This window comes from Nomascus leucogenys, chromosome X, assembly GCF_006542625.1.
Source record: "Nomascus leucogenys isolate Asia chromosome X, Asia_NLE_v1, whole genome shotgun sequence".
Classification (NCBI taxonomy): Eukaryota; Metazoa; Chordata; class Mammalia; order Primates; family Hylobatidae; genus Nomascus; species Nomascus leucogenys.
Genome location: NC_044406.1, coordinates 15,307,596 through 15,333,830, shown reverse-complemented (window position 1 = coordinate 15,333,830; position 26,235 = coordinate 15,307,596). Strand labels below are relative to the sequence as shown.

General features: G+C 42.4%; 1 protein-coding gene across 4 annotated transcripts; it reads left to right on the top strand.

Annotated features, from left to right (window-relative positions):
• On the top strand, nt 1–26,235 carry RBBP7 (RB binding protein 7, chromatin remodeling factor). Of its 4 annotated transcripts, none has more exons than XM_012500926.1 (12): nt 1–410; nt 1,226–1,370; nt 7,204–7,349; nt 11,448–11,594; nt 12,562–12,677; nt 16,443–16,603; nt 17,423–17,549; nt 17,670–17,747; nt 18,176–18,252; nt 21,590–21,647; nt 24,950–25,060; nt 25,782–26,235. In XM_012500926.1, exons 1-12 carry the CDS (start codon nt 395–397, stop codon nt 25,848–25,850), a joined length of 1,251 nt encoding a protein of 416 aa, XP_012356380.1. In that variant the 5' UTR covers nt 1–394; the 3' UTR covers nt 25,851–26,235. The 4 variants fall into 4 exon arrangements, with proteins under 4 accessions (XP_012356380.1, XP_003261144.1, XP_030663497.1 ...); XM_003261096.3 differs by having other exon boundaries at nt 11,421–11,594; XM_030807637.1 differs by lacking the exon at nt 1–410 and adding an exon at nt 562–952.

Here is a 26,235-nt window from a genome sequence, read left to right as displayed (position 1 = left end):
ACGCCGCGTGAAACCCGCCCGCCGCGCATCATTGGTCGCAGCGCCGGAGCCGTTGGCTCCCAGACCCGCCTCTCCGCCTCCTCTCACTTTTCCCAAGGCGGATGCGCCTGCGCTCAGCTGCCTGGGCGGGCTGGGAGGCGCGGGTTGAAAAGTCTCGTTCCAAGTTTGGAGAGAGAGAGAAGAGCGCCTCAGACCTCGGTACCCGCGAGCGGGGAGGAGGCAGGAAAGAAGGACGCGGCGTCTGGGGAGCACCCAGGCAGCAAGACGGGGCCCGGGCTTTCGACAGCGGGGAGTGTGACGCGCTTGGGAAAGGCAGGAGCGCCAGCGGTCGGGCTGCTCTTGGCTAACGAGGGGAGTCCGAGGCGGCGGCGAGGGGCGAACGACCCGACGCAAGATGGCGAGTAAAGAGAGTAAGAGGCCCTGCGGGGCGGCGCGCGCCAGGGCCGCGGGGGGCGGCGGGCGCGCGAGGCCGCGGCACGCGCCGGCGAAAGGCGCGAATTGGCGTGCGGAGCAGGGGGCGGGGCCGGGCGCGAGGCTGGGCGCGCGCCTCGAGGGGCCTGCGCGGGACGGGACCGCCGCGCCGAGGGCTCCGAGCACTTCCGGAGCCGGGCGCGGGGCCGAGGGCTGGGCCCCCCTCTTCCCTTCCCTCCTCCAGCGGCTGCGCTCCCTCCGGCGCCCTCGGCCCCGGGGCGGAGGCGGCCGCCGCCGCCGGGATGGGAGCGCCGCGGCTCCTTCTACGCGCGCGCGCGTTGATCGCCTCGGGGTCGCGGCCCTTGTCCGGGGGTTGCTGGAGCCCTCAGGCCTATGGCTGCCGAGGCGGGCGTCGTGGGAGCTGGGGCCTCCCCTGATGGGGATTGGAGAGACCAGGCCTGTGGGCTTCTGCTACACGTGCATTTGTCTTCCCGACTGGGTCGCGCAGCCCCTGTACGTACAGGTCGTCATCTTAGAACAGGTGCGAACAGCTGTAACAGGGTAAACAATTTCCGTGTCCGTGTAATTGACTACCCAACAAGGTGTACGCAGCGGGTATTGATCTCAATGGAAAAAATAGGCTTCCTGATTGTTAGTATTTTCTCCATCTTCTGGAAGAGCAGTTAGTTGTCCGTGTCCAAATTAGAGGTAAAAGGAAAGAGTACATGAGGTGTGGCCATCTTGAGGTGACCTCCAATTTCTCACTTTGATCCATCTCAGCCACTTAATCGTGTGGGCTTTCTCCAAATTTCAGTGTTTGAAGATACTGTGGAGGAGCGTGTCATCAATGAAGAATATAAAATCTGGAAGAAGAATACACCGTTTCTATATGACCTGGTTATGACCCATGCTCTTCAGTGGCCCAGTCTTACCGTTCAGTGGCTTCCTGAAGTGACTAAGTAAGGGTTTCTGGCAACTTTTATTTTGTTTAAATTTAACTGTCGTTCTGAATTTCCTAGTTTTGGCGTTTTATGCATAGAACATAAGTATGTAATCAGCCCTTGCATGAGGTGGCAGGTGGTTTTTATTTTCAAAAGTGGAGGAAACACTGAATATATTTGACATTTCCTGGGCTTGAATGTAGAGTAGCATCTCTCTGGGCCCAAACTAATGGGTTTCTTTAAAACTTTATTGAAAAATAGAATATTTACGGAAAAGTTCACACATCGTAAGTGTTGTATGGCTTGATAAATTTTTACAAAGTGAACACATGTAACAGTCACCCAAGATAAATACATTTTAAATGGTAAAGGGGAAAAGACCTTGTCAACAATTGACCAAAGAAAAGATGTTATCATAGGCTTATGGAATACACTTTGAGATTGCTGTTAGTCTGCATAAGAGTATTCTTTTCTGTTAGATCTGTAGTTTCTCTGGTAATAATTGCTGGCATTTATTGAGCACTCAGAACAGGGCCTGGCACATCTGAAGAATCTACGTCCTGTTGTTTGTTGTAATCCTCATAATAGTACTATGCTGTAGGTACTTTTCATCATCCTTGTTTTACTGATAAGGGAACTGGGAGTGAGCGTTTAAGTGCCGTCCCAAGATCACACAGCTGGTCCCTGCATTAGACTACCTTTCTCATTCACTTGCACCTTTTCTAGTAGGAACTTGACCATGTACTTTTAAAGTGTGTTAAATATGGGGCCAGGCACAGTGGCTTATACTCCTGTAATCCTAGTGCTTTGGAAGGTTAGCTTGAGCTCAGGAGTTCAAGGCTGCAGTGAGCCATGATTGTGCCACTGCATTCCAGCTTAGCCAACAGAGTGAGACCCTGTCTCCCAAAGAAAAAAAAAAACAAAAAAGCATCTTAAATTTGGGTGTTGCGGGCATATAATTTAAAGAGGATTAAATGAAACTCTAACCTAAAAAGAGGATTTTGCAACAAGTTATAAAAATAATAAGCTAATTTTGGCCGGGCGCGGTGGCTCACGCCTGTAATCCTAGCACTTTGGGAGGCCGAGGCAGGCGGATTGCCTGAGCTCAGGAGTTCAAAACCAGCCCAGGCAACAAGGTGGAATCCCATCTCTACTAAAATACAAAAAAAAAAAAAAAAAAAAGCCGGGCGTGGCAGCGTGTACCTGTAGTCCTAGCTACAGGCCACAGGGAGGCTGAGGCAGGAGAATTGCTTGAACCTGGGAGGCGGAGGTTGCAGTGAGCCAAGATCTCACCACTGCACTCCAGCCTGGGCGAGAGCGAGACTCCATCTCTTAAAAATAAAAATAATAATTATAATTAATGTATATAAAAGTGCTCTTACAGTGGCCATGTTCTCCATATGCAAACATTGATTTCCATACAGATAGGAATTTCCACTGGGCTTCCCAAAAATCTAAATGTAAATGTACAGATGTGGGAAGAGTAGAGAAGAACTAAATGATGGAGACATGGAAGCATTGACGTTTACAGCCACCTTTGAACAGATTGAAAATAGATTAAGCATCATATACTCGGGTATTCAAGTTCTGGTTTGGAGCATCGTGTGCATTTGCCTCTTTGGTCTGTTAAGCAGATTTAAAATGTATTAACTAAATTTACCTTTTGGGGGATCTTTTTGACCCACTGTGACATAATAGAAAACAGCAGGGGCTTTAAACTTAGAGACCTGGGTTAGAATCATGCCCCTGCTTCTTCTTAGCTTCATGAACTGGGGCCGTGTTGTCTGGGCTGTAAATGGAGATGTTGGTCGTACTGACTACCTACATTTGAGGGAATGAAATAAGATCATACATGTTAAAGTGCCTGGTGCAGCATAAGTACATGGTAAGTGGTGACTGATGCTGATTCTCCCACCCCTTCCTGTTATTTGTCAGGATTGAAATAGCTCTGTGTTTCTTCATTTGGATTTTCAATGAAAGCTATTTGCTGAAGTTTTTTTAAAAAAATGTTACCTATAATATGTAATACTTAGGAACGTAACAGAAAATGCTTTAATTAAATTATTTAATGTGTATCATGGTGTTCTTTGTATACAAAGCTGTTGTGGGATTGGGTTGTGGGATGTGCAGTGGCTTAGAGAATGTAAGAAAATGCCAAGCAGCCTGCATTCTTGGATGTTGAGGATTGCTGTGTGGTGCTTTGCAGGGTTCAGTTTGGGGTATAAAGGGACTGTGTTTTATCACCATACAGAACTGTAAAAATGTTGACTATTCTCAATGCCTGACTCTGAGGAACAAGACCCTACTCCACCTCATAGGCCTTTCTTCTGCCGACTTACACAACATGCTTCATAACGATTACTTGGACTTTCTGAGCTATTGTCCCTCAGTTGAGTTAGGTAATTGTCCAACTAATTGATTTGACTTTCTTTTTTCTTTCTTTCTTTCTTTTTTTTTTTTTTTTTTTGAGACAGATTCTCGCTCTGTCTCCCAGGCTGGAGTGCAGTGGCGCCATCTTGGCTCACTGCAGCCTCCACCTCCCAGGTTCAAGCGATTCTCCTGCCTCAGCCTCCTGAGTAGCTGGGATTACAGGTGTGTGCCACCACACCCAGCTAATTTTTGTATTTTTAGTAAAGACAGGGTTTCACCATGTTGGTCAGGCTGGTCTCAAACTCCTGACCTCGTGATCCACCCGCCTCAGCCTCCCAGAGTACTGGGATTACAGGTGTTGATTTGGCTTTTAAAAGGTTTTATTTAATTATCTCTAAGAAATTTGTTTTAGGTAGTTATTTCATATCTCTTGTTGAATAATGTCTTAAATATATTGAGACTAACTTATTGTCTACCTAAAAAGCTTTGTAATTTTTCAAATTCAGGAAGTACAAAAGGACATAGAGTGAAGAATAAGTCCCCTTTCCACATCCCTTACTGTCCTCCTTCCTTTCCCCAGTCATTGTTTTCAGTTTCCTAACCCATCCTTGCCAGCATGTAGAAGTGCATACCTGTATCTTCATTTTTTATGGTAGCAAGTTCTTCACTTGAGTTTGTCAGTAAGGGTATATATTGGAGATTCTCCTGTCAGCATGCTTGGATATGCTTGTTCTTTTCAAGGGTGCCATAGAATTTTGTTTATGGATACACTGGCATGATACGAGTTCCTTACTGATGGATATTTAGTTATTTTCAGTCTTTTTGCTGCTATAAACAATACTGCTGAGAATAATCTTGTAATAGGCCATATTTATGTGATGCTTGGCTAAATTTCCTAGTGGTAGTTACTGGGGTCAAAGGATTCTGCAGTGAAAATGAATAGGCTTTCTTAACCATTAGTACTTCTCCAGCCTTTAGGTACATCCAGTATTGGAGGAAAATAGTGTCATATTGATTAGTTTAGGAAAACAGGCTGTGTTTTAATGATGGAGGTGAAGTGATTTCTAGTAAAAAGAAAAGTCCTCATATGATGATCAAGTTGGGGAAAACTGGAATAATTAAATTTGAGTCCAGAGGGATTTTTAAGCTCCTCCAGTCCATCTTGGGACAGTGTTCCTTAGAAAGGGCCTGTGGTAAACTGACTTACCTGTAATTTTTTACCTGTTGGTCTTAATTTTCCTACTTAACTCCACAAAAAACAAGTCACTTTTTACCTTTGATGACAGTACCAGCATTGCTCTGTGGTGCCTTCTTTCTCTCAAGCATTATTATTTCTCTTTTTAAATATTTATTTAAATTTTTGTTTTTTTGTTTTTTGTTTTTTTTTTGTGGAGATGGGATTTTGCCATGTTGCCCAGGCTGGTCTCGAACTCCTGGGTTCAAGCGATCCGCTTGCCTCGGCTTCCCAAAGTGCTGGGATTAGAGGCATGAGCCACCGCATCCGGCCAAATATTTCTTTATTCTTTCTTTTTTTTTTTTTTTTTTTTTTTGAGACAGGGTCTTGCTATGTTGCCCAGGCTGGACATGAACTCCTAGGCTCAAGCAGTCTTCCCTAGTAACCCTAGTAGCTGGTACTACAGGTGCACAGCACTGCACCTGGCTTACCCTTTCATTTTAAGCCACTATTCCCTATAAAGGTTTGATTTTTGTCCAAGTCCTCATAAAGTATGTTGCTTAGAGCCTAATGTTAATGTTTTTACTGGTTAAAAATAAGTGGGCAAGCCAGATGTGGTGGCACACATCTGTAGTCCCACCTACTGAAGAGGTTGATGCAGGAGGATCAACTTGAGCCCAGGAGTTGGAGGCCAGCCTGGGCAACATAGTGAGACCTTGTCTCTTAAAAAAAGAAAAGGTGGGCGGGGTGGGGGGGCACATGTGCTCATGTGCATTACCACCTGCACACATATAAGATGGAATTAATTAATTTTTTGATAGCCACATCATATTCTTGGCCCACTGTGCATGTATCAACCAAGACCCATGTCTTCTTCTTCTTTTTTTTTTTTTTTTTTTTTTTTTGGAGACAGAGTTTCACTCGTTGCCCAGGCTGGAGTGCAATGGTGTGATCTTGGCTCACCGCAACCTCTGCCTCCCAGGTTCAAGTGATTCTCCTGCCTCCGCCTCCTGAGTAGCTGGGATTACAGGCATGCGCCACCATGCCCGGCTAATTTTGTATTTTTAATAGAGATGGGTTTTCTCCATGTTGGCTAGGCTGGTGTCGAACTCCCGACCTCAGGTGATCCACCTGCCTTGGCCTCCTAAAGTGCTGGGATTACAGGCGTGAGCCACCACGCCCAGCTGTCTTTTTTTCAAACATGTTGCTATTGCTTAGTCACGGCTGCCTTACTCTGTTTTTGGGGGAGTGTGTGTGTGTGTCTCTTCTCCATGTGCACACACTTTTTTACCGTAAGCCAAATTTTGGTAAAATTGCATCTTGTATTTTCTTATTACTAAATTACTTGCCTAGAAGTAATCTTCAATCTTTTTAGAAAAAAAAAATTGAATCCTTTGTGCAGCTGAAATTTAGAAACAGATAAATGGCCTAACTTGTCTTGTGTTAGGGCCTAGAGCCCTACTTCTCAGTCCTCTTCATTGAAATGGGACCATGGAGCACAGTTGAAAATTGTGTTCTAGATAATACAAATGGGAAAGCCTTTTTGATAGATACTGATGCAAAAATCACTGCTTGGACCAAGGTGCCAAGAGGTTTGGGCAAGTTCTTCAGCTTCAAGGTGTTTCCACAGAACAAGGTAACAAAGATACCTCAGTAAAATTGAGAATATTCGTTTCATAAACTTAGGTATCATAAACGTCAGGGAGTTTCACATCATGCCATTTGCAGTTATAGCCTATTTTATTCAGTGAAGAAACTGAGGCCCCAAGGAGGTTATGTTTTAAGCAACTGCATTTTAGTTTGATCCAGGATTTAAGCTAAGTTTTTTTGATTCAACACTTTCTGTCCATACTACCTTGTAGAATTTCTTATTGGGAAATAAGAAACATCTAGTGTATAAGATATATTTAGGTGGGAAGAAGATTTCTTTAGGTGGGAAGTTGTGATTTATGAGTGTGGGGATTATTGGTGGATTCCTGTGTAGATGTTTGTGTTTACTGAGTTGGGCCTACCTTCCCCAGAGTGCTGCTCTATAAAAGGTAGTGTTCACATTGATAATTGAGGCACAGGAGGATGGCTCTTTGGGAAAGAATCAAGCCCTCTGCATGTTGTAGCTAGAATATTTTCTTATATTTGCATAAGTGGGGATTGTAAAGTTGGTAACCAGAGGGGGAGAAGATACACAGTTGATGCTAAGTATATATTTGCTAAAGAAATTTGAATGTATTTTGAGGGAACTAGACTGAATTTGTTAGCAATTGGAGGTTTCTTGTAGGATTAGTGTGACTTTCTTTCTTTCTTAAACAGACCGGAAGGAAAAGATTATGCCCTTCATTGGCTAGTGCTGGGGACTCATACGTCTGATGAGCAGAATCATCTGGTGGTTGCCCGAGTACATATTCCCAATGATGATGCACAGTTTGATGCTTCCCATTGTGACAGTGACAAGGGTGGTAGGTATATTATATATTCCAATATTGGTGTCAAAGGGAAAATGCCTCTTTCAAAGCATATACTATTAAAACTATACTATTAGCTTTTGGCCCAGTAATTTAACTTCTAGGACTTTATTCTACAGAACTACCCACCCACATGTCCACAAGGATTTTAGTCGTAATTGCAGAATTGAAAAATTAGGATCAACCTTGTAACTCAGATGTTGGTTCATAGAAAGTTGGTTAAGCACATGGTATGTTTGAAATACTACTCAGCGATTAATAAGAAAGGCCAGGTGCCATGGCTCACGCCTATAATCCCAGCACTTTGGGAGGCCAAGGTGGGAGGATTGCTTGAACTCAGGAGTTCAAGCCCAGTCTGAAAAACACAGATCTCATTTCTACCAAAAATTTAAAAAAAAAATTTTTTAATGAGAAAAATCTGTACACACTGGTATAGGAAGGTATCCAAGATAAATTAAGTGACTAACTGCTATGTGTAATTACAATATTCCACTTTGGTAGAAGTAATATGTGTTGGTTTGTGCAGTGGGTATTTTTTGTTTGAGGAGTGAGGCAGTAGTGGTAGGGTTAATTTAGGAATCTGTTGGCTGCTTTTTTCTTTTTTTAATTTGTCAAACATATACTCTCCTGTTTTGGTATTCCCATGACCACCCCAAGTTTGGTGATTTCGCTAGGACTCCCAAGAGCAAATTATACTTGTGGCTAAAGTTTGTTACAGTAAAGAACACAAAAGCAGCAGGAAAAAGATGTACATCGGCAAGTTCAGGGAGGTCTGGCACAAGTCTTGTCCAAGGCCACACAGGATGTGCTTTCTGGCAGCAAACTGCAGGGACATGTGTGAAATATCTCTGCTCAGGGAAGCCTGTTTGGGTCTTGGAATCTGAGGCTTTCTTGGGGGACTAGTTGCATAGGCACATCCTGCTGACAACCAGCCACAGCAACTGAAACTTGAGGACCCCAGTAATACAAACTGAGGACCCAGTAATAAAAGAAGGTATGTGTCATCAATCTTGATATCTGCAAAGTAACCCTGACAAACTGGTACAGCGCGGTCCATTGCTCCAGGTGCACACCACAAAATCATCAGTTCATCAGTGACAGAAAGAACATTCTGAGATGCATGTTCCTAGGAGTTAGCCAAGGGTCAGTAATGGGGTCCCAGTGTTCCTCAGAGACTACAGGGCTAAGCACCCAGACTGCTGTATTAACTCTTTCTTCACAGTCCCATATGGCTTAACGCTATTAGCACTTTCTAATACATGCCTTAGGGTTTTTTTCTTATTGAAAATAAAATACTGGCCAGGCACAGTGGCTACACCCATAGTCCCAACACTTTGGGAGGCCAAGGCAGGAGGAACACTTGAGCCCAGGAGTTTAAGACCACTCAGGGCACACAGCGAGACATTATCTCTATCAAAAAATAAAATTAAAAATCAGCACATGCCTGTAGTCCTAGCTACTTGGGAGGCTGAGGATCGCTTGAGCCCAGGAGTTCAAAGCTGTAGTGAGCTAGGATCACACCACTGCACTCCACCCTGAACAACAGAGCAAGATCCTGTCTCAAAAATATTACATTCTCTAGTGTAGTGAAACTGCTGGGTTGTATGGTGTATTCATTGTCAACTTCATAGAAAACTATTTTCCAAAGTGATTTACCCAGTTTACAACTCCCACAATTTACTGTTCATTCCCCGACAACTGTATGCATTATTTCTTTAAATATTGGGGTTTTTTTGTGTTTTGTTTTTGTTTGTTATGAGGCAGGGTCTCGCCCTGTCACCCAGGCTGGAGTGCAGTGGTGCGATCTTGGCTCACTGCAACCTCCACCTCCTGGGTTCAAGTGATTCTCGTGCCTCAGCCTCGAGAGTAGCTGGGATTACAGGTGCCCACCACCACGCCCGGCTAATTTTTGTATTTTTAGTAGAGACTGGGTTTTGTCATGTTGGCCAGGCAGGTCTCAAACTCCTGGCCTCAAGTGATTCGCCTGCCTAAACTTCCCAAAGTGCTGGAATTACAGGCATGAGCCACCACTCCCGGCCTGAATATATTGTAATCAGAAATTTTTAAATGGTTTTTAGCCCTGAAGTATGTATTTACTGGGCTTGCAGTTTAACAGTCTCTGCATAATGATGTTAATATATTATTAAAGTTACACATCCAGTGTATTCTAACAAGTAGCTGAAATAATTCAGTTAATACCTTTGTTAATATTCGGTGTGTATATATATATATATATATATTTTTTTTTTTTGAGACGAAGTCTCGCTCTGTCACCCAGGCTGAAGTGCAGTGGTGCGATCTCAGCTCACTGCAACCTCTGCCTCCCAGGTTCAAGCAATTTCCCGAGTAGCTGGGACTACAGGCGCCCGCCACCACACCCAGCTAATTTTTTGTATTTTTAGTAGAGACGGGGTTTCACCTTGTTAGCCAGGATGGTCTTGCTCTCCTGACCTCATGATCCACCCGCCTTGGCCTCCCAAAGTGCTGGGATTACAGGCGTGAGCCACCTCGCCCGGCCAATATTCAGTTACATTTTTTAATGGATATGATCATTAAGACAGTGACTTTTCAAAATTTTAAGTTTGAGAAAACGAAGCTCTGTGTTCAAAGTAAATCCTACTCGGAAGGCCCCCCCCCCTTTTTTTTTTTAAAGGAGAGCTCTTCAGGTTGTTTTAGCTAAAGGAATCAGGAAACTTGAGTATCTTTGTAGCAGAAGGGTTAGAGCCACTGGAGTCCATGGAATGGGATGTTGAAGGTCAAAGTGGAGCAGGTTTGGAGCAGTCTCAGGAGGAAGGAGACGATTGGATCAGGAGGGGTCTTAGCATTCCGAGGCACACTTCCATCATGGACCAGAAGGTGCTACGAGGAAAAAGGGTCCTTTTGCATGTGGTCACATGAGAGTAATGGGTAGAGGAGCTTTGAAGTAATCGTGGATTTGAGATACGGCTTTTTCAACCACACTGAAACAGTAAGCTATGTTTGCTTCAGAGAGGAACGGCTAGATACTGATATTAAGACATGGAAGCTGATGTTCATTAAGCATTCCACATAGAAGGAGCTGCCTGGAACTGAGAAATGGTTTGCTCCTTTTGGTGGTTGCTCCAGGCCCCGGTCTATTTTACTTCTTACCTGCCTGGCTCCAGTAGGCATTTGTGTTAGTTGTCCCTGACCTGAGACGCAGGGTGAGCTAAAATGGAATGTGCAAAGAAAAGGCAATATAGGTCAGGAAGAATAACACAATTGTAATGTGAACCCTCCTATCTTTTTTAAGCGTCAACAACTAATTCAAGTTTTTTATCTATGAGCACAAAAAAGAATGTTCTTGTTTGCTGTATTTGCTTAGATGTTCTCTACCTGTATTCTTTATGCTAACATGTTGCTACTTCTTGGAAGTTACCGTACTTTTTATATGGCTTTGTTACTTTACAAGGCCTTTTTCATGATTATTTAATACTATAGTCTTATTCACACACCATATGGGCAGAGAGGTTAACCTTGGCACTGCACTAGCAGTTAAACCAAGTATGCTAGCAGGGCCAACAAATGTGTGTTTAGGGACAGGTAGGGGTTAGCATGGGTTTCTGATTGATATGAGGATGCTCCTGACTTTAGACTCAAAGGGTGTTCATACTGTGGAGGGTTAAAACCTTTCCTGTTTTGATGAATCCTAAAATAAGATGCTAATTCAGTGCAGTACTTCCAGTGAGTTCTGCTTGAACTAAAAAGCTGTTGGTCTGCTTATTATATGGTTACTTGAAATTGCAGTGAATAACTATATCATCTTCATAACTGAAAGAGGACAGTTGTTTTAGATCCAAGGTGGAACTGAATTAAGTTGCATAAGGCAGCTACCAATATTTTCCAGTGCAAATGGGCTTTAAGAATAAATTGATGTGGCAAATGAACCCACATTTTTGGATTTTCTCTATGCATGTTTCTGTCCTTGTCTTGTCAATTTGTGTTGTATTCTGCCAGGTCAAAATCTGTTAGGTTGATTGAACTAAGTGATTTGTGAATTTTAATCCTGAGTGTGTGTGTGTGTGTGTTTCTTTCTCCTCACATTAGAATTTGGTGGCTTTGGTTCTGTAACAGGAAAAATTGAATGTGAAATTAAAATCAATCACGAAGGAGAAGTAAACCGTGCTCGTTACATGCCGCAGAATCCTCACATCATTGCTACAAAAACACCATCTTCTGATGTGTTGGTTTTTGACTATACAAAACACCCTGCTAAACCAGGTATGTAATAATAAAGTCAGGTCATTACTTGAGCAGTTTTCTTGATTCAAACTGGTAATGTTTTTAAGGTCAAAGTAGCATACTTTATTATAATATTTAAAGGTTTAAAAATTGCTTTGGGGACCCCATAACCATCCTCAAGTTCAGGGATTTGCCAGAACTACCTAAAAGCAGCTTATACTAACAGCTAAAGTTTATTACAGCAAAGAATCCAGAGCAAGAGTAGGAAGAAAAAGATACACATCAGGGGAAGTCCACAGGGGTTAGCTACAGGCATCTGAGTCCTTCCCATCCAGGGCCACGTAGGACATGCTTTGTCTCTAGCAGCAAACCATAGGAACATGTGCTAAATGTCTCTACCCAGGGCAGCCCATTTGAGTTTCAGAATCTGGGATTTTTGTGGAGATCTGTTGGCGTGGGTACATCCTGTTCTATGACCAGCCATGGTAACAAAATTGAGGACCGCAATAGTGAAGACAAATACATTGTGAATCTTGCTAAACAATCCTACAAGCCTTGACAGGTCCCTATGGCATACCCCACTGCTCTGGGCTTGCACAACTTTATCAGTCAGTGACGTGAAGAACTTTCTGAGGGTCACATTCCCAGGGGTTGGCCAAGGGTCATTTATGGTTGCAGGCTACCCTAGAGGCATGCAAGGACTGAGCAAGCAGACCTGCTGTGTTAGAAATATTTCTAAAAAATTGGGGGGTTGTGGGGATAGGGTTACCACTGCCCAAATTTGTAGGATAGCTATAGTTTTTAATATTTTTGTGTTGGGGATAGTATTAGGTTTTCCAAAGAAACCAATCATTTAATGGTCACGAGGCTCAATTTGCACTGGGTATTAAAGACCAGATCTTGTTCATGTGCAGTTGCTGCAATGGTTCACTCAATGAAGGAGTGAGAATTTATTCTCACCAGTTCTGATAAACAGAATGACTTAATGTTTTTCATCTTTTCTTAGACCCAAGTGGAGAATGTAATCCTGATCTCAGATTAAGAGGTCACCAGAAGGAAGGCTATGGTCTCTCCTGGAATTCGAATTTGAGTGGACATCTCCTAAGTGCATCTGATGACCATGTGAGAAACATTCTTTGTAATTTGTTCATACAGTGAGAGCTGACGTGTCACAGCTGTACTAGAGGAGTACTATATAGACGAAAGTTTTTCTAAGATAATACTGCTGATTATTCTGGTAACATTCCCCCAGGACTTTAGAGAGATGGTTTTCATACTGCCCTGTATGAGTCTTTGGATTCCACAGAGCTCTTTTGAAGTAGCCTTAGAATGGAGGGAGCATAGGCAAAAGGCCTCCCATTATTTAAAAGAGGACCCTCCAGGCCCTTATAATGGAAACTCTAGAATGTTTGTGGGACCTGATTAATATAAAGTATTTTTTAAGTGTACAATTCAGTAGGTTTTAGTATATTCACAAAGGTGCACAACTATTGCCACTAATTCTAGAATGTTTTCATTCACTCTCTGAAAGAGAAATTCCATACCCATTAAGCAGTGACTCCCCACTCATTCCCTGCCTTCCCCCAGCTCCTGGTAAGCACTAATTTATTTTCTGTCTCTATAGAGTTATCTGTTCTTGATATTTCATGTAAATGGAATCTCATATATGGCCTTTTCTGTTTGGTTTCTTTCACTTAGCATAATGTTTTCAAGTAATTACTTACATTCCATTCCTTTTTATGGATGAACAATATTCCACTGTATGGGTATACCACAGTTTGCTTATTTGTCAGTCGATGAACCATTTGAGTTCTTTCTACTTTTGGGCTATTTTGAATTATGTTACAAGCATTTATTTACAGGTTTTTGTGTAGATGTGTGTTTTCATTTCTCTTGGATATATACCTGGGAGTGGAATTATTGGATCATATGGTATCTCTGTTTAATTTTTTGAAGAACTACCAAACTGTTTTCCAAAGTGGTTTTCCATTTTACATTTCCACAAGCAATGTACAAATGTTCCAGTTTCTCTACATCCTCACTAATGCTTGTCTTTTTTATTATAGCTATCCTAGTGTGCGTAAAGTGGTATTTCCTGGGGTATTTTTTTTGTTTTTGTTTTTGTTTTTGGCGGGGTGGGGGGGGTTGGGTTTTTTTGTTTGTTTGTTTGTTTGTTTTTCTGAGACGGAGTCTGTCTCTGTCACCCAGGCTGGAGTATAATGGCACGATCTCAGCTCACTGCAACCTCCACCTCCCGGGTTCAAGCGATTCTCCTGCCTTAGCCTCCCAAGTAGCTGAGATTACAGCCATGCACCATGAAACCCAGCTAATTTTTGTACTTTTAGTAGAGACAGGGTTTCACCATGTTGGCCATGCTGGTCTTGAACTCCTGGGCTCAAGCAGTCCTCCTGCCTTGGCCTCCTAAAGTGCTGGGATTACAGGCATGAGTCACTATGCCCAGCTCATTGTGATTTTAATTTGCATTTCCCTGATGGCTAATGATAAGCATTTTTTCTTGTACTTACTGGCCATTTGCATATCTCCTCTGGAGGAATAGGTATTCAAATTCTTTGTCCATATTTTAATTTTGTCTTTTTACTGTAGAGTTATAAGAGTTTCTTATGTATTCTAGGTGTAAGTCCCTATGATTTTCAAAAATTTTCTCCCATTCTGTTGGTTGTCTTTTCACTTTTTTTTTTTTTTTTTTTTTTTTTTTTTGAGACAGGATGTTGCTCTGTCACCCAGGCTGAAGTGCAGTGGCTCAGTCTTCGCTCACTGCAACCTCCACCTCTCCAGCTTTAGTGGTTCTCTACCTCAGCCTGTCAAGTAGCTGGGACTACAGGTGCCCACCACCACACCCAGCAAATTTTTGTATTTTTTGTAGAGGTGGAGTTTTGCTATATTGCCCAAACTGGTCTTAAACTCCCGGGCTCAAGTGATCCACCTTCCTTGGCCTCCCAAAGAGCTGGGATTATAGGCTTTGTGAAAGGATGCTTCCCTCAAAGTGTGTATGAGACAGTTTCCCAAGTAGGGAAAGTGGATTGTACTCAGTAACCCAATTACTAGTACCTTTTGAAGAGACCAGGCTGGGAATTGGTAGTAATAATAATAGCTGACATTTACCAGGGGCTCCCCACATGCCAAGCATCATGCTAATCTTGCCAGGTCCTTCTGAGTCGGTGTGAATGGCAGGAGCGCCACATGTTCCTTTCTCTTCAGTTCACGTACGTTGAGTGTCTTCATGTGTAAGTAACAACAGAGACTGAGGGCATATGTATTGTGTAAAAAAAAGTTTTGTTACTGGGAAAATAGCCATTACTAGGAAATAGCTTTGTTACAGAAAGTCCTTCATGTGGCTGGGCACAGTGGCTCACGCCTGGAATCCCAGCACTTTGGGAGGCCGAGGCAGGTGGGTCACCTAAATTCAGGAGTACGAGACCAGCCTGGCCAACATGGTGAAACTCCGTCTCTACTAAAAATACAAAAAAATTAGCTGGACTTGGTGGCACACACCTGTAATCCTATCTACTCAGGAGGCTGAGGCAGGAGAATTGCTTGAACCCGGGAGGCGGAGGTTGTAGTGAGCCGAGATTGTGCCATTGCATTCCAGTCTGGGCAAGAGAGTGAGACTCTGTCTCAAAAAAAAAAAAAAAGTGATTTAATAAAAACAGGTGAAGCCCTTTCATGATCACGTGCTATGAATTAAAAAAAAAAAAAAAAAAACCATACCAGTGTCAGTGGAACTATAGTTAGTGCTAATATACCTTCATGGGATTATTTCTTATTAACCATTGAATGAGAATCATTGCCCTATACCTTGCAATATTTTTCCATTAAAAACTTAAGACTTTTCTCTTAACTCTTTCTGTGATAGGATGTCAAGGCCCACATCATGAGGCCTCCTTATTTGTGGGCTGCTGTGACCTTTGAGGCCCAAGCAAGGCCCCATGGCCTCTCCTTGGGCTCTGCTGACGTTTCAAGGAGCACATCATTGGGGATCTGTCTGTGGGCCCCAGGCCTTGACCTCTCAGAGTAGACTAGTAGAGGTTTCTGGCCCAGTGTCGTTTACCTGTCCCATCTCCTGATGTCTGTGGTGGTTTCTGCCATGAAGTGAAAGACTTGTCCATGAGGCTTTTGCTATGTGAGAGGCAGAGTTTAATTTTAATTCCCAGTCTTCCCATCCCAGTGTAAACTTTTAGGATGTGCATTTGTGTTCAGTAGATGCTGAGCACCGGGCTCTTGCTGATTTGTTGTGTTGTCTAAGTGAATTTGGGATACTTGAATGTATGAATGTATGTAGGTAGAAACTCCAGCATCAGTGTCCTTGCCTGCCACTGTACTCAGTCTCCCCTCCCCCTCATTACAGTGGAGTGTCCTTTTCCTCTGCACCTCACATGGAGGCTGCACCCACATACTCTTCTGTTTGGTTATGTTTTCTCTCTTGTGTTTACCTCAAACTTTTATAGAGTTGAATAGTTTTGTTTGTAATGAAATTATTTTAAATAAGATATTAGTATTTAAATTCAATCTCTTGTCCGGGCACAGTGGCTCACACCTGTAGTCCCAGCACTTTGGGAGGCTAAGGCAGGCAGATCACTTGAGGCCAGGAGTTGAAGACCAGCCTGGCCAATATGGTGAGACCCCCGTCTCTCCTAAAAATACAAAAAAAAAATGAGCCAGGCGTGGTGACTTGCACCTGTAATCCCAGCTCAGGAGGCTGAGGCAGGAGAATCGCTTGAGCCCGGGAGGCGGAGGCTGCAGTGAGCCGAGATCGCACCACTGTGCTCCAGCCTGGGTGACAGACTGAGACACTGTCTCGAGGAAAAAAAAAAAATCAGTCTCTTATAGCCCTTGTTCTTTTTTTTTTTCTCTCTCCTTCTCTCTTAGACTGTCTGTCTGTGGGATATAAACGCAGGACCAAAAGAAGGCAAAATTGTGGATGCTAAAGCGATCTTTACTGGCCACTCAGCTGTTGTAGAGGATGTGGCCTGGCACCTGCTGCACGAGTCATTGTTTGGATCTGTTGCTGATGATCAGAAACTTATGATGTAAGGTGGAAAGTTCAGTGGGATCTTGTTAAATGGGTGACCTGAATGACCATCAGTGATTGCTGCAGGCTGTAGTTTGATTTTTTTCTTTTTTTTTTTAAGTTATGGCTTTAAAAAACAGCTTTAGGTAGCTTACTCCTGTAATCTCAACATCTTGGGAAGCTGAGGCAGGAGGATTGCGTGAGACCAGGAGTGTGAGACTTTGTCTCTACACAAAATTTAAAAACAAAAAATTAGCTGGGTATGGTGGCGTGCACCTGTAGTCCTAGCTACTCAGGAGGCTGAAGTGGGAGGATCACTTATTATTTAGAAAAAAAGAAAAATAGGTATGGACATGTGAAGGAACATACTTGGTGTGGTGGTAAATATCAAAATTGAGATCCAGAGTGATGCCAGTTGGAGGTCAGGGAGGAAAATGATTTCATCAAGGTATGGCCGCAGGGCTTCATTCACTTATAATCTTATAAAGAAATACCTGAGGCAAATGTGACAAAATTCTGGGCATTTGTCAAAACTAGTTTTAGGTATCAGATTGTTACATTATTCTCTACATAGTCTGTATTTTGTGTACGCTTGAAATAGTTGGTAATTAAAATAGGAATCTAATTAAAAAAACAGGACTAACAGCCCTAGCTTGTTCTCTGTAGGTTTCGAATGTATCATTTAGTGGTCGAGGTCTGAATCACCAGCTGTGTGGTTGGTTTCTTCATGAAGGGGAGTACATAGTGGAGCTAGTTGTGGAGTGCAGTGACAGTGATGTGAGGCCGAATGTGAGTGTGTCCTCCCTGGGTGCTGTGTGCCTTTATCTTTGTGTTTTAGATGGGACACCAGGTCCAATACCACCTCCAAGCCGAGCCACTTGGTGGATGCACACACTGCTGAAGTCAACTGCCTCTCATTCAATCCCTACAGCGAATTTATTCTAGCCACCGGCTCTGCGGATAAGGTTTCGAAGTTTTTGCATTATTTGGTGTTTATAAAACCCAGTTCTCTTGTGCCTTAATCAGATATTTGAAAATTCTTAGGTAAAGCATATAAATCATTTTCACTTGTTATTTTTCTTTAGACCGTAGCTTTATGGGATCTGCGTAACTTAAAATTAAAACTCCATACCTTCGAATCTCATAAAGATGAAATTTTCCAGGTATGTGACAGTTTTCTGGTGTCTGTATGTCAGGAAATGAAATCTAGGGATTCATCAGTTAAGCTATACCAGACTGGTGGGTCCACTATTGAAAAAAATGCCTTGTACATGGTGTTACATGGAGATGTTCATAGGGTAAGGTACACATTGTTGAAGAATTAAAAAGCTTCTGGGATGGTTATGGGGTTGAATAAATTTATTGAGATCCCAGGCTGAGTTCCTCAGTGCTGGGGAGTGCAGCCTTCCTGAGGACAGGATGGAGCTGAGCCCTTTCAGAGCACTTGAAAGTCGGGGACAAGAGAGTGAGGCCATCAGGCCAAGGATAAGATAATAGAGTGCAAGATGGGAAAATATCAGATTACAACAACAGCCACAAACCTAGCAGCAGATGATTCTTTAAATACATTTTCAAAATTATCTATTACTAGGTCCACTGGTCTCCACATAATGAAACTATTCTGGCTTCAAGTGGTACTGACCGCCGCCTGAATGTGTGGGATTTAAGGTAACTTACAGTCCTGTGACAAGATACTGCATAAATATGCTCATCTGGCAAGTTACATAGTAATTCATAAACTAGAAAAGCAATTTGGTAATCCCCCTTCAAGAAACCTAATATTAAAGAAACTTTTAAGCATCTTCCTAAAGAGCCTTTGTTCTGTAAAATAGAAGTGAAGCAGCAAATGGACCATAAAATAAATTTCTCTGGTGTGAGTTTTGTCTCTTAATATTCAGGCATGAAGGTGTATGTGTCTGTGTTTGTTTTTGCATTCAAATGACTATATTTAAAACACACTTGATACAGAGAAATCAAGATGTTAGCTGTTTTATGTCTCATTGGATCTCATAGTACATGTAGGCAGGACTGTTTTTTCTGGGTTTTTGTACCATTTACTTTGCTTTCAGTGATTCATTCTGCAGATGTGCACTCCTGCTGTGGGTTGTGTAACTGCTGGGGAGACCTCTGTGAAGGGGACAAGGACAGCCCAAGCTGTCAGAGAGCTTATGTTCTCTGGGGCCTCATTGTATAAAGAGTTTCTCCAAATTTTTAAAGTTCCTTTACTTCAGACTTGCTGTTCTAAGAATTTTAGACTCCTTTACTTTTTTCATCTGAGCCTTTACAACTTAATAAAGTTGTTCAGTTACATACTTCTCCATGAGATGTCATCTTAAGTTTAAATCATAAAATTACCAAAAAAATAGCTTATTTATTTCCTGCTTGTATTAAATATATTGCTTTGAAGTGGACTGAATTTAGTACAGGTTGAGTATCCCTTATCCAAAATACTTGGAATAAGAAGTGTTTGGGGTTTTGGAATTTTTAGGATTTTGGAATATTTGCATTATACTTAATTGGTTGAGCATCTCAAATCTGAACTGAAAGTCCAAATTCTTCTTTTTCTCTTCTTTTTTTTGGAGACTGAATCTTGCTCTGTCACACAGGCTGGAGTGCAGTGGCACAGTCTTGGCTCACTATAACCTCTGCCTCCCAGGTTCCAGCGGTTCTCGTGCCTCAGCTTCCCGAGGAGCTGGGTCTACAGGCACTGCCACAGCCACCATGCCTGGTTTTGTATTCTTTACTAAAAAAAAAAAAAAAAAAAAAAAAAAAAAGACAGCTTTGCTGTATTGGCCAGGCTGGTCTCAAACTCCTGACCCCAAGTGATTCTCCCGCCTTGGCCTCCCAAAGTGCTGGGATTACAGGCATGAGCCACTGCACTCGGTGTGAAAGTCCAAATTCTGAGTGTCATGTGGTGCTTAAAGTTTTGGATTTTGGAACATTTTGGATTTGGGATGCTCAACCTGTATATTAAAACCAAGGCTGCCTTAATTATAGAGGCAGTAATCCTCAGTATATAGAAGAGACACTGGAGAATAAAATGCTTGTATGTAAAACTTAAAATAGCTAATGTTCAGGGTTCTGATGGAGCAAACTCTTGCCGTGATAAATACTTGAAGATGTAGAAAACCTTCAAAGCAGACAGTTGGGGGCATTGTATTTGATTTAAAAACAATTTTAGTAGTAAAATAAAACCTAAATCAAAACTATAAAGAGGTTGTATGAAGCGTACAGCAAGGTTTGGAAGTCTGATGCCCTGGCAACTGAGTTGCCCCTGAAGGTGCCAATAATTTGTGAGCATTGTGTGTAATTTCTTTTTAGAATTATTTCTTAGCTTGTTTAATATTAAAATTACATTAGATAGGGGGCCAGGCATGGCAGCTCATGTCTATAATCCCAGTGCTTTGTGAGGCTGAAGCAGGAGGATTGCTTGAACCCAGGAGTTCGAGACCAACCTGGGCAACATAGACCTTGTCTCCAAAAAATTGTAAAATTACATAGATAAAATTTGGGATTAAAATGGTGAGTGTTAGCAACTGTACTGACAGGTGGAAGAGAAGTATTGTCTAGCAATCCCACAGGTTTGAGATTGTTTGGTTAGTTTTATGGGAAGGAAAAAAATGTCTCACTTGGAGGGCTAGGTTTTGTTTTTTAGCAGTTGTTACTAGTAAAGTCTTTGGGCTAGGTATAAGGATAGGGCTGATATTGATACATAAAGAGTGATTTCACTGTTGAGCACTGGCAAATTCTACAAATTGAAGTTTTTTGTTTTTTGTTTTGTGAGACGGAGTCTCGCTCTGTCGCCCAGGCTGGAGTGCAGTGGCGCGATCTCGGCTCACTGCAAGCTCCGCCTCCCGGGTTCACGCCATTCTCCTGCCTCAGCCTCTCCGAGTAGCTGGGACTACAGGCGCCCGCCACCACGCCCGGCTAATTTTTTGTATTTTTAGTAGAGACGGGGTTTCACCGTGGTCTCGATCTCCTGACCTCGTGATCCGCCCGCCTCGGCCTCTCAAAGTGCTGGGATTACAAGCGTGAGCCACCGCGCCCGGCCTACAAATTGAAGTTTTTAAGAGAAAAACCATAAAAACCTTTCCTTGGCTTACACATTTCGTAAAGTTTTATTGCCATATCTTTAGACAGATCTATAGTACTGATGTGTAATTATATTTTACTGCAGGGATGCAAAAGGCTTTGAGTGAAGTATAGGGATTGCACATCAGTTCATGTGTAGATTTTTTTAACTATACATTTCACCTTTTAATTCTAAGGCAATAAACAGTTAAAATAATGAAGGGAGGCCAGGCGCAGTGGCTCACGCTTGTTATCCCAGCACTTTGGGAGGCCGAGGCGGGCGGATCACGAGGTCAGGAGATCAAGACCACGGTGAAACCCCGTCTCTACTAAAAATACAAAAAATTAGCCGGGCGTGGTGGCGGGCGCCTGTAGTCCCAGCTACTCGGAGAGGCTGAGGCAGGAGAATGGCGTGAACCCGGGAGGCGGAGCTTGCAGTGAGCCGAGATGGCGCCACTGCACTCCAGCCTGGGCGACAGAGCAAGACTCCATCTCAAAAAAATAAAAAAAAATGAAGGGATTTTGAGTTAATGTTTATTATTGACAATAATTCCTCATTCTGCAGCTTCAATTATGAACAACTCTAACTTATTTCCAGAAAGTAAACATCCCACCCTTACACCAAATATAAACAGTAGCCAGGTGTGGTGAGGCCGAGGCGAGAGGATCGCTTTTGAGCCCAGGAGTTCAAGGCTGTAGTGCACAGTGATCGTGCCTGTGAATGAATAGCCACTGCACTGCAGCCTGGGAAACATAGCGAGGCCATGTCTCTAAGGAAAAAAAAAAAAAATCTAATTGATTGTAGTATAGAAATAAGTTGTTTTTGTGAGGGTGTTTGTGTTTTAAGATTACTTTCTGGGCTGATACTGGTTTAGCAGATGTTCGTGCTACAAGAACTTCACTGATGAAAGCACTATATTCTTTATTCTTACAGTAAAATTGGGGAAGAACAATCAGCAGAAGATGCAGAAGATGGGCCTCCAGAACTCCTGGTACACATTGGCTTATAGAAGATGAAATGCCATATGCAGATTGGATTGTCATTGATCTCTTTATTTCGAGAATGAGTCAGAATTTCGAATTCTAGCTCTTGCAGATGGTTTCAAAATGGAGGCCCTGAAGGTTATTGCAGTTGGGCTTTGACATTTATCAAAAATAGAAAATGGAGCCCAGTAGGTTTTTATGAATGTTTCACTGAGAATGGTTTGAGATCCTGGAAAATAGTGTATAGTAATTTCTCACTGATTTCACCTCTGGTATTTGTGATGGTTTGGGGATGGGGAGTGAGTATAATTGCTATTCAGTTGGCAGGACTTAACATTTCCTAACAGTATAGAAAAAATTTTAAATGCTTCTTAAGTTTCCTGCCCAGAAAAGGAGTGCTTTCTCAATCTTGATGCTAGCAGAGCCCACTGTCTCCCTCCCATGCCTGATTGAAGCATCTCCTTCAATCTCCTTGGCCCTTTGAAAGCTTATGTGGTGGTATCTGCCCATCCTCATTCTTCCTGTCTGAGTCCTTCAGTGCTCACTTCGTCATTTTTCTATGAAGCATTGCCGGATTTAGCAATGGTTCCCTGTCCTTGCTCTGAATCCAACATTTGTCTCCTCCCATTATTTGGCAGATAGTCACTCATCACTCTGTCATTTATGATTTTAGTTCTAATGCCAGTACTCATTTTTGGCACACTTGTACTTTGTCCATGAGTTTTATTTAGTCATTTTTTCTGTGAACCTATGGAGTATATTGAATATCCACAAGTTTTCAAAGGTAAAGAAGGCCCTTGAGAGCAAGCCCTGCACTCAGAAGATGTTCACTAAGCCCACCTTGTAAGAATGCCCCAGTCCCTTTTATTTTGATGACAGCGTTACTGAGATATAATTTACATACCACACAGTTCACTTCTTTAAAGTGTACAGTTCAGTGGGGAGGGAGTGTTCTTGGGTTTTGAGGTTTTTTTTTCTTTTTGTGTTCTTGAAGTTAGTGGTTTTTAGTATATTTATAGACTTGTAAAACCATCACCACAAATCAATTCTAGAACATTATTCATCCCCTCCGAAAGAAACTATAGCTATCACCTCCCAATTCTCTTCTTCCTCCAGCCCTTGGCAACTACTACGCTACTTTCTGGCACTATAAGATTGGGCTATTCCAGTTATTTTATATAAATATGACTTTTGTCTTTTGGGACTGATTCTTTCACATAGTACAATGTTTTCAAGGTCTCCAGCTATTTTTAGGGAGAAAGGAAAGTGTATTACTTCGTATATTATGGCTCTGCAACAATTCCAAGGTCCTTGAGAAAATACACTAGGATTTTGCTTTTCACAAGAGAGCTTGAAATCAAGGGACATTTGAGAGTAGTAGACTGGGCCTGGGCATGGTGGCTCCTGCCTGGAATCCCAGCACTTTGGGAGGCCAAGGCAGGTGGATCACGTGAGCCCACAAGTTCAAGACCAGGCTGGGAAACATGGCAAAACCCTGTCTCTACCAAAAAAAAAAAAAAAGTACATAAATTAGCCAGGTGTGGTGGCGCGTGCCCGTAGTCCCAGCTACTTGGGAGACTGAAGTAGGAGAATCACTTGAGCCCAGGAAGTTGAGGCTGCAGTGAGCCATGATCACACCACTGCACCCCAGCCTGGGCAATGGGAGTGAGACCCTGTCCCAAAAAACAAAGTAGTAAACTATTCCACCAGTATGCTTTGATAACTCCTGTATGTATTCTAAGCCCCAGTGATCTTAAAATATATTCACTTGTGTACCCCTTAAGAGTACTCGCTCTGTCGCCCAGGCTGGAGTGCGGTGGTGCGATCTCAGCTCACTGCAACCTCTGCCTCCCAGGTTCAAGTGATTCTCCTGCCTCAGCCTCCCAAGTAGCTGGGACTACAGGTGTGCACCACCATGTCCAGCTAATTTTTGTATTTTTAGTAGAGACGAGGTTTCACCGTGTTGGCCAGGATGGTCTTGATCTCTTAACCTCGTGATCCGCCCACCTCAGCCTCCCAAAGTGGTGGAATTACAGGCGTGAGCCACCGCACCCAGCCAATATATTCACTTGTGTACCCCTTAAGAGTACTTTAAAAAGCTATTTACTTTTTTTTTTTTAAGTCAAGGTCTGGTTCTGTCACCCAGGCTGGAGTGCAGTGGCACAGTCTTAGTTCACTGCAATCTCCACCTCCCCGGTTCAAGCTGTCTTCCCATCTCAGCCTCCTGAGTAGCTGGGACTACAGGCACACCCTACCACACCCGGCTGATTTTCGTATGTTTTGTAGAGACGGGGTTTTGTCATGTTGCCCAGGCTGGTCTTGAACTCCTGAGCTCGAGCTATCCGCCTGCTTTGGCCTCCCAAAGTGCTGGGATTACAGGCATGAGTTTTACCCAGCCCCACCTCATATTTTTAACCTGATAAGATTATTTGGTAAAATAGATACATTGCATAATACCTAGTTGGCAGGCAGGGACCTCATTGTCAAACTAGAGTCAAATCAGACTGTCACAAAGTGTGATGTCCCAGTTCCAAACAATGTATTTAGTACTGTCCTTGTGAACTGTTTCGCTTAAGTCTTAATTCTAAGATAAATAAGGCATAGTGTGTTCCCACGAGGTTGTCTCTTGCAGGGAACAACTGCTCTCTTCAGAACTGTTTAGCAAAGCTGTCTCACCTTAGGCATAGCTTATGAGGGACTATCTGGAGCTATGCTTTTGGAGCCAGGGATTTTCTTTCACCCTGGTGCTGTCTGTGTACGTTGGAAAGATGGGCAAGAAGTATGCCTCTCTTAGTAAAGTGAAGAGGGGAAGAACCAGAAGACTCCTCAGGCCCCTTGTATAATAGAAGAGTATGTTACATGGCATATAACGGATTGATTACCTTAGATGTTTGTACCTAACTATGTATGAACAAATGATGCTGGATTAATGTTCATCATAATCAGTATGGAAATGGCATTTTGATTATGTAGGAAAATGTCCTCATTCTTAAGGGATGCAGGCTGAAGTCTTCAGCCATTTCATTGTATAGGCTCATGGATAAAGCATCAGTTACACTAGTAGTACTTGGTGAATCTAGGTAAAGGGTATACAGGTATCCATTGTACTATATTCTGTCACCTTTTCTGGAGGTTTGGAAATTTGCAAAATAAGTGTAAATAGATTACTGAGCCTGTACCACCCTCTCTCTAAAACCAGACAGCACCCACCCCCAGCTGAAATACTGATGGCTCTAAAAACTTAGTAAAATCTTTGTTAGGATTAACAGGAGAGTATATGAAACCAAAGCTTTTTTTATTCTTGTAACAGTTTATTCATGGAGGACACACTGCTAAGATTTCAGATTTTAGCTGGAACCCCAATGAGCCTTGGGTCATTTGCTCAGTGTCTGAGGATAACATCATGCAGATATGGCAAATGGTGAGTTAAAATGTTTTTCTTGAATGACTGTCTTGTAAAGGAGAGATTTACTAGTCACATAATGTAATAAAGTTATTTCAAATATGTAGGTGCATATTATGCCAAACATTTACAGAAACCGTTTAAAAGAACTTTTTCCATTTCAACAATACAATCTTAGGTCCCATATGGTGCTTCGTCCACTGTTTGCTATTTGTAGCACCTGTCAGTTCAGGAGAAATCTCTGCATCTGCACTGATTTTCATTGTTGTTGTGCTCTTCATACACTGGAGTCTTGGCATCGCTGCTCTGTCTCCACTGTCTGTTCTGTGTGGTAGACATGAGGGATGCGGGAAGGAGAGGTCAAGGCATTCAAATGACACCAAGTTCTCTGAGGATGAGTACTAAGTACTTGACATTTCTAAGGTGTTAACTGAGACTTACGTAACATCTGGGCTACCACTTCCTCTAAATGATGCTTGAAGTGCCTTTGGAAAACATCTCTTTTGAACAGTGATTGAAATAAGTAGTGCATGGATGGGTGGCTAAGTATACATATGGAATTACACACTAGCAAAGAATTTTTCAAAATACTGGCTAGCCTACCATTTCCTTATTGAAGTTTTTAAGAGAGAAATGTAAAAATGAAACTACTAAGTTCTAAATAGATTAAATTGTTTTTACATGACCTTGTGAAAACCATAGGGAGTTTTTACCTGTGAATTTGTTTGGTTATCTCCAGGCTGAAAATATTTACAATGATGAAGAGTCAGATGTCACGACATCCGAACTGGAGGGACAAGGATCTTAAACCCAAAGTACGAGAGATGTTTCTGTTGAATGTAATGCTACATGAATGCTTGATTTATCAAGCGCCAAAAAGGCATTGTATAGTAGGAAATGTAAGTGGGGTGGCTTATGGCTTCTTTATCCTCTGATTCTAGCACTTTCAAGTGAGCTGTTGCGTACTGTATCATATTGTAGCTATTAGGGAAGAGAAGAATGTTGCTTAAGAAAGAACATCACCATTGATTTTAAATACAAGTAGCAGGGTATTGCCTTTGATTCAACTGTTTTAAGTCCTCATTTTCTCAAACTAAGTGCTTGCTGTTCCCAAATATGCAAGAATAACTTTTACACTTTTTCCTTCCAACACTTCTTGATTGGCTTTGCAGAAATAAAGTTTTAAAATAAAA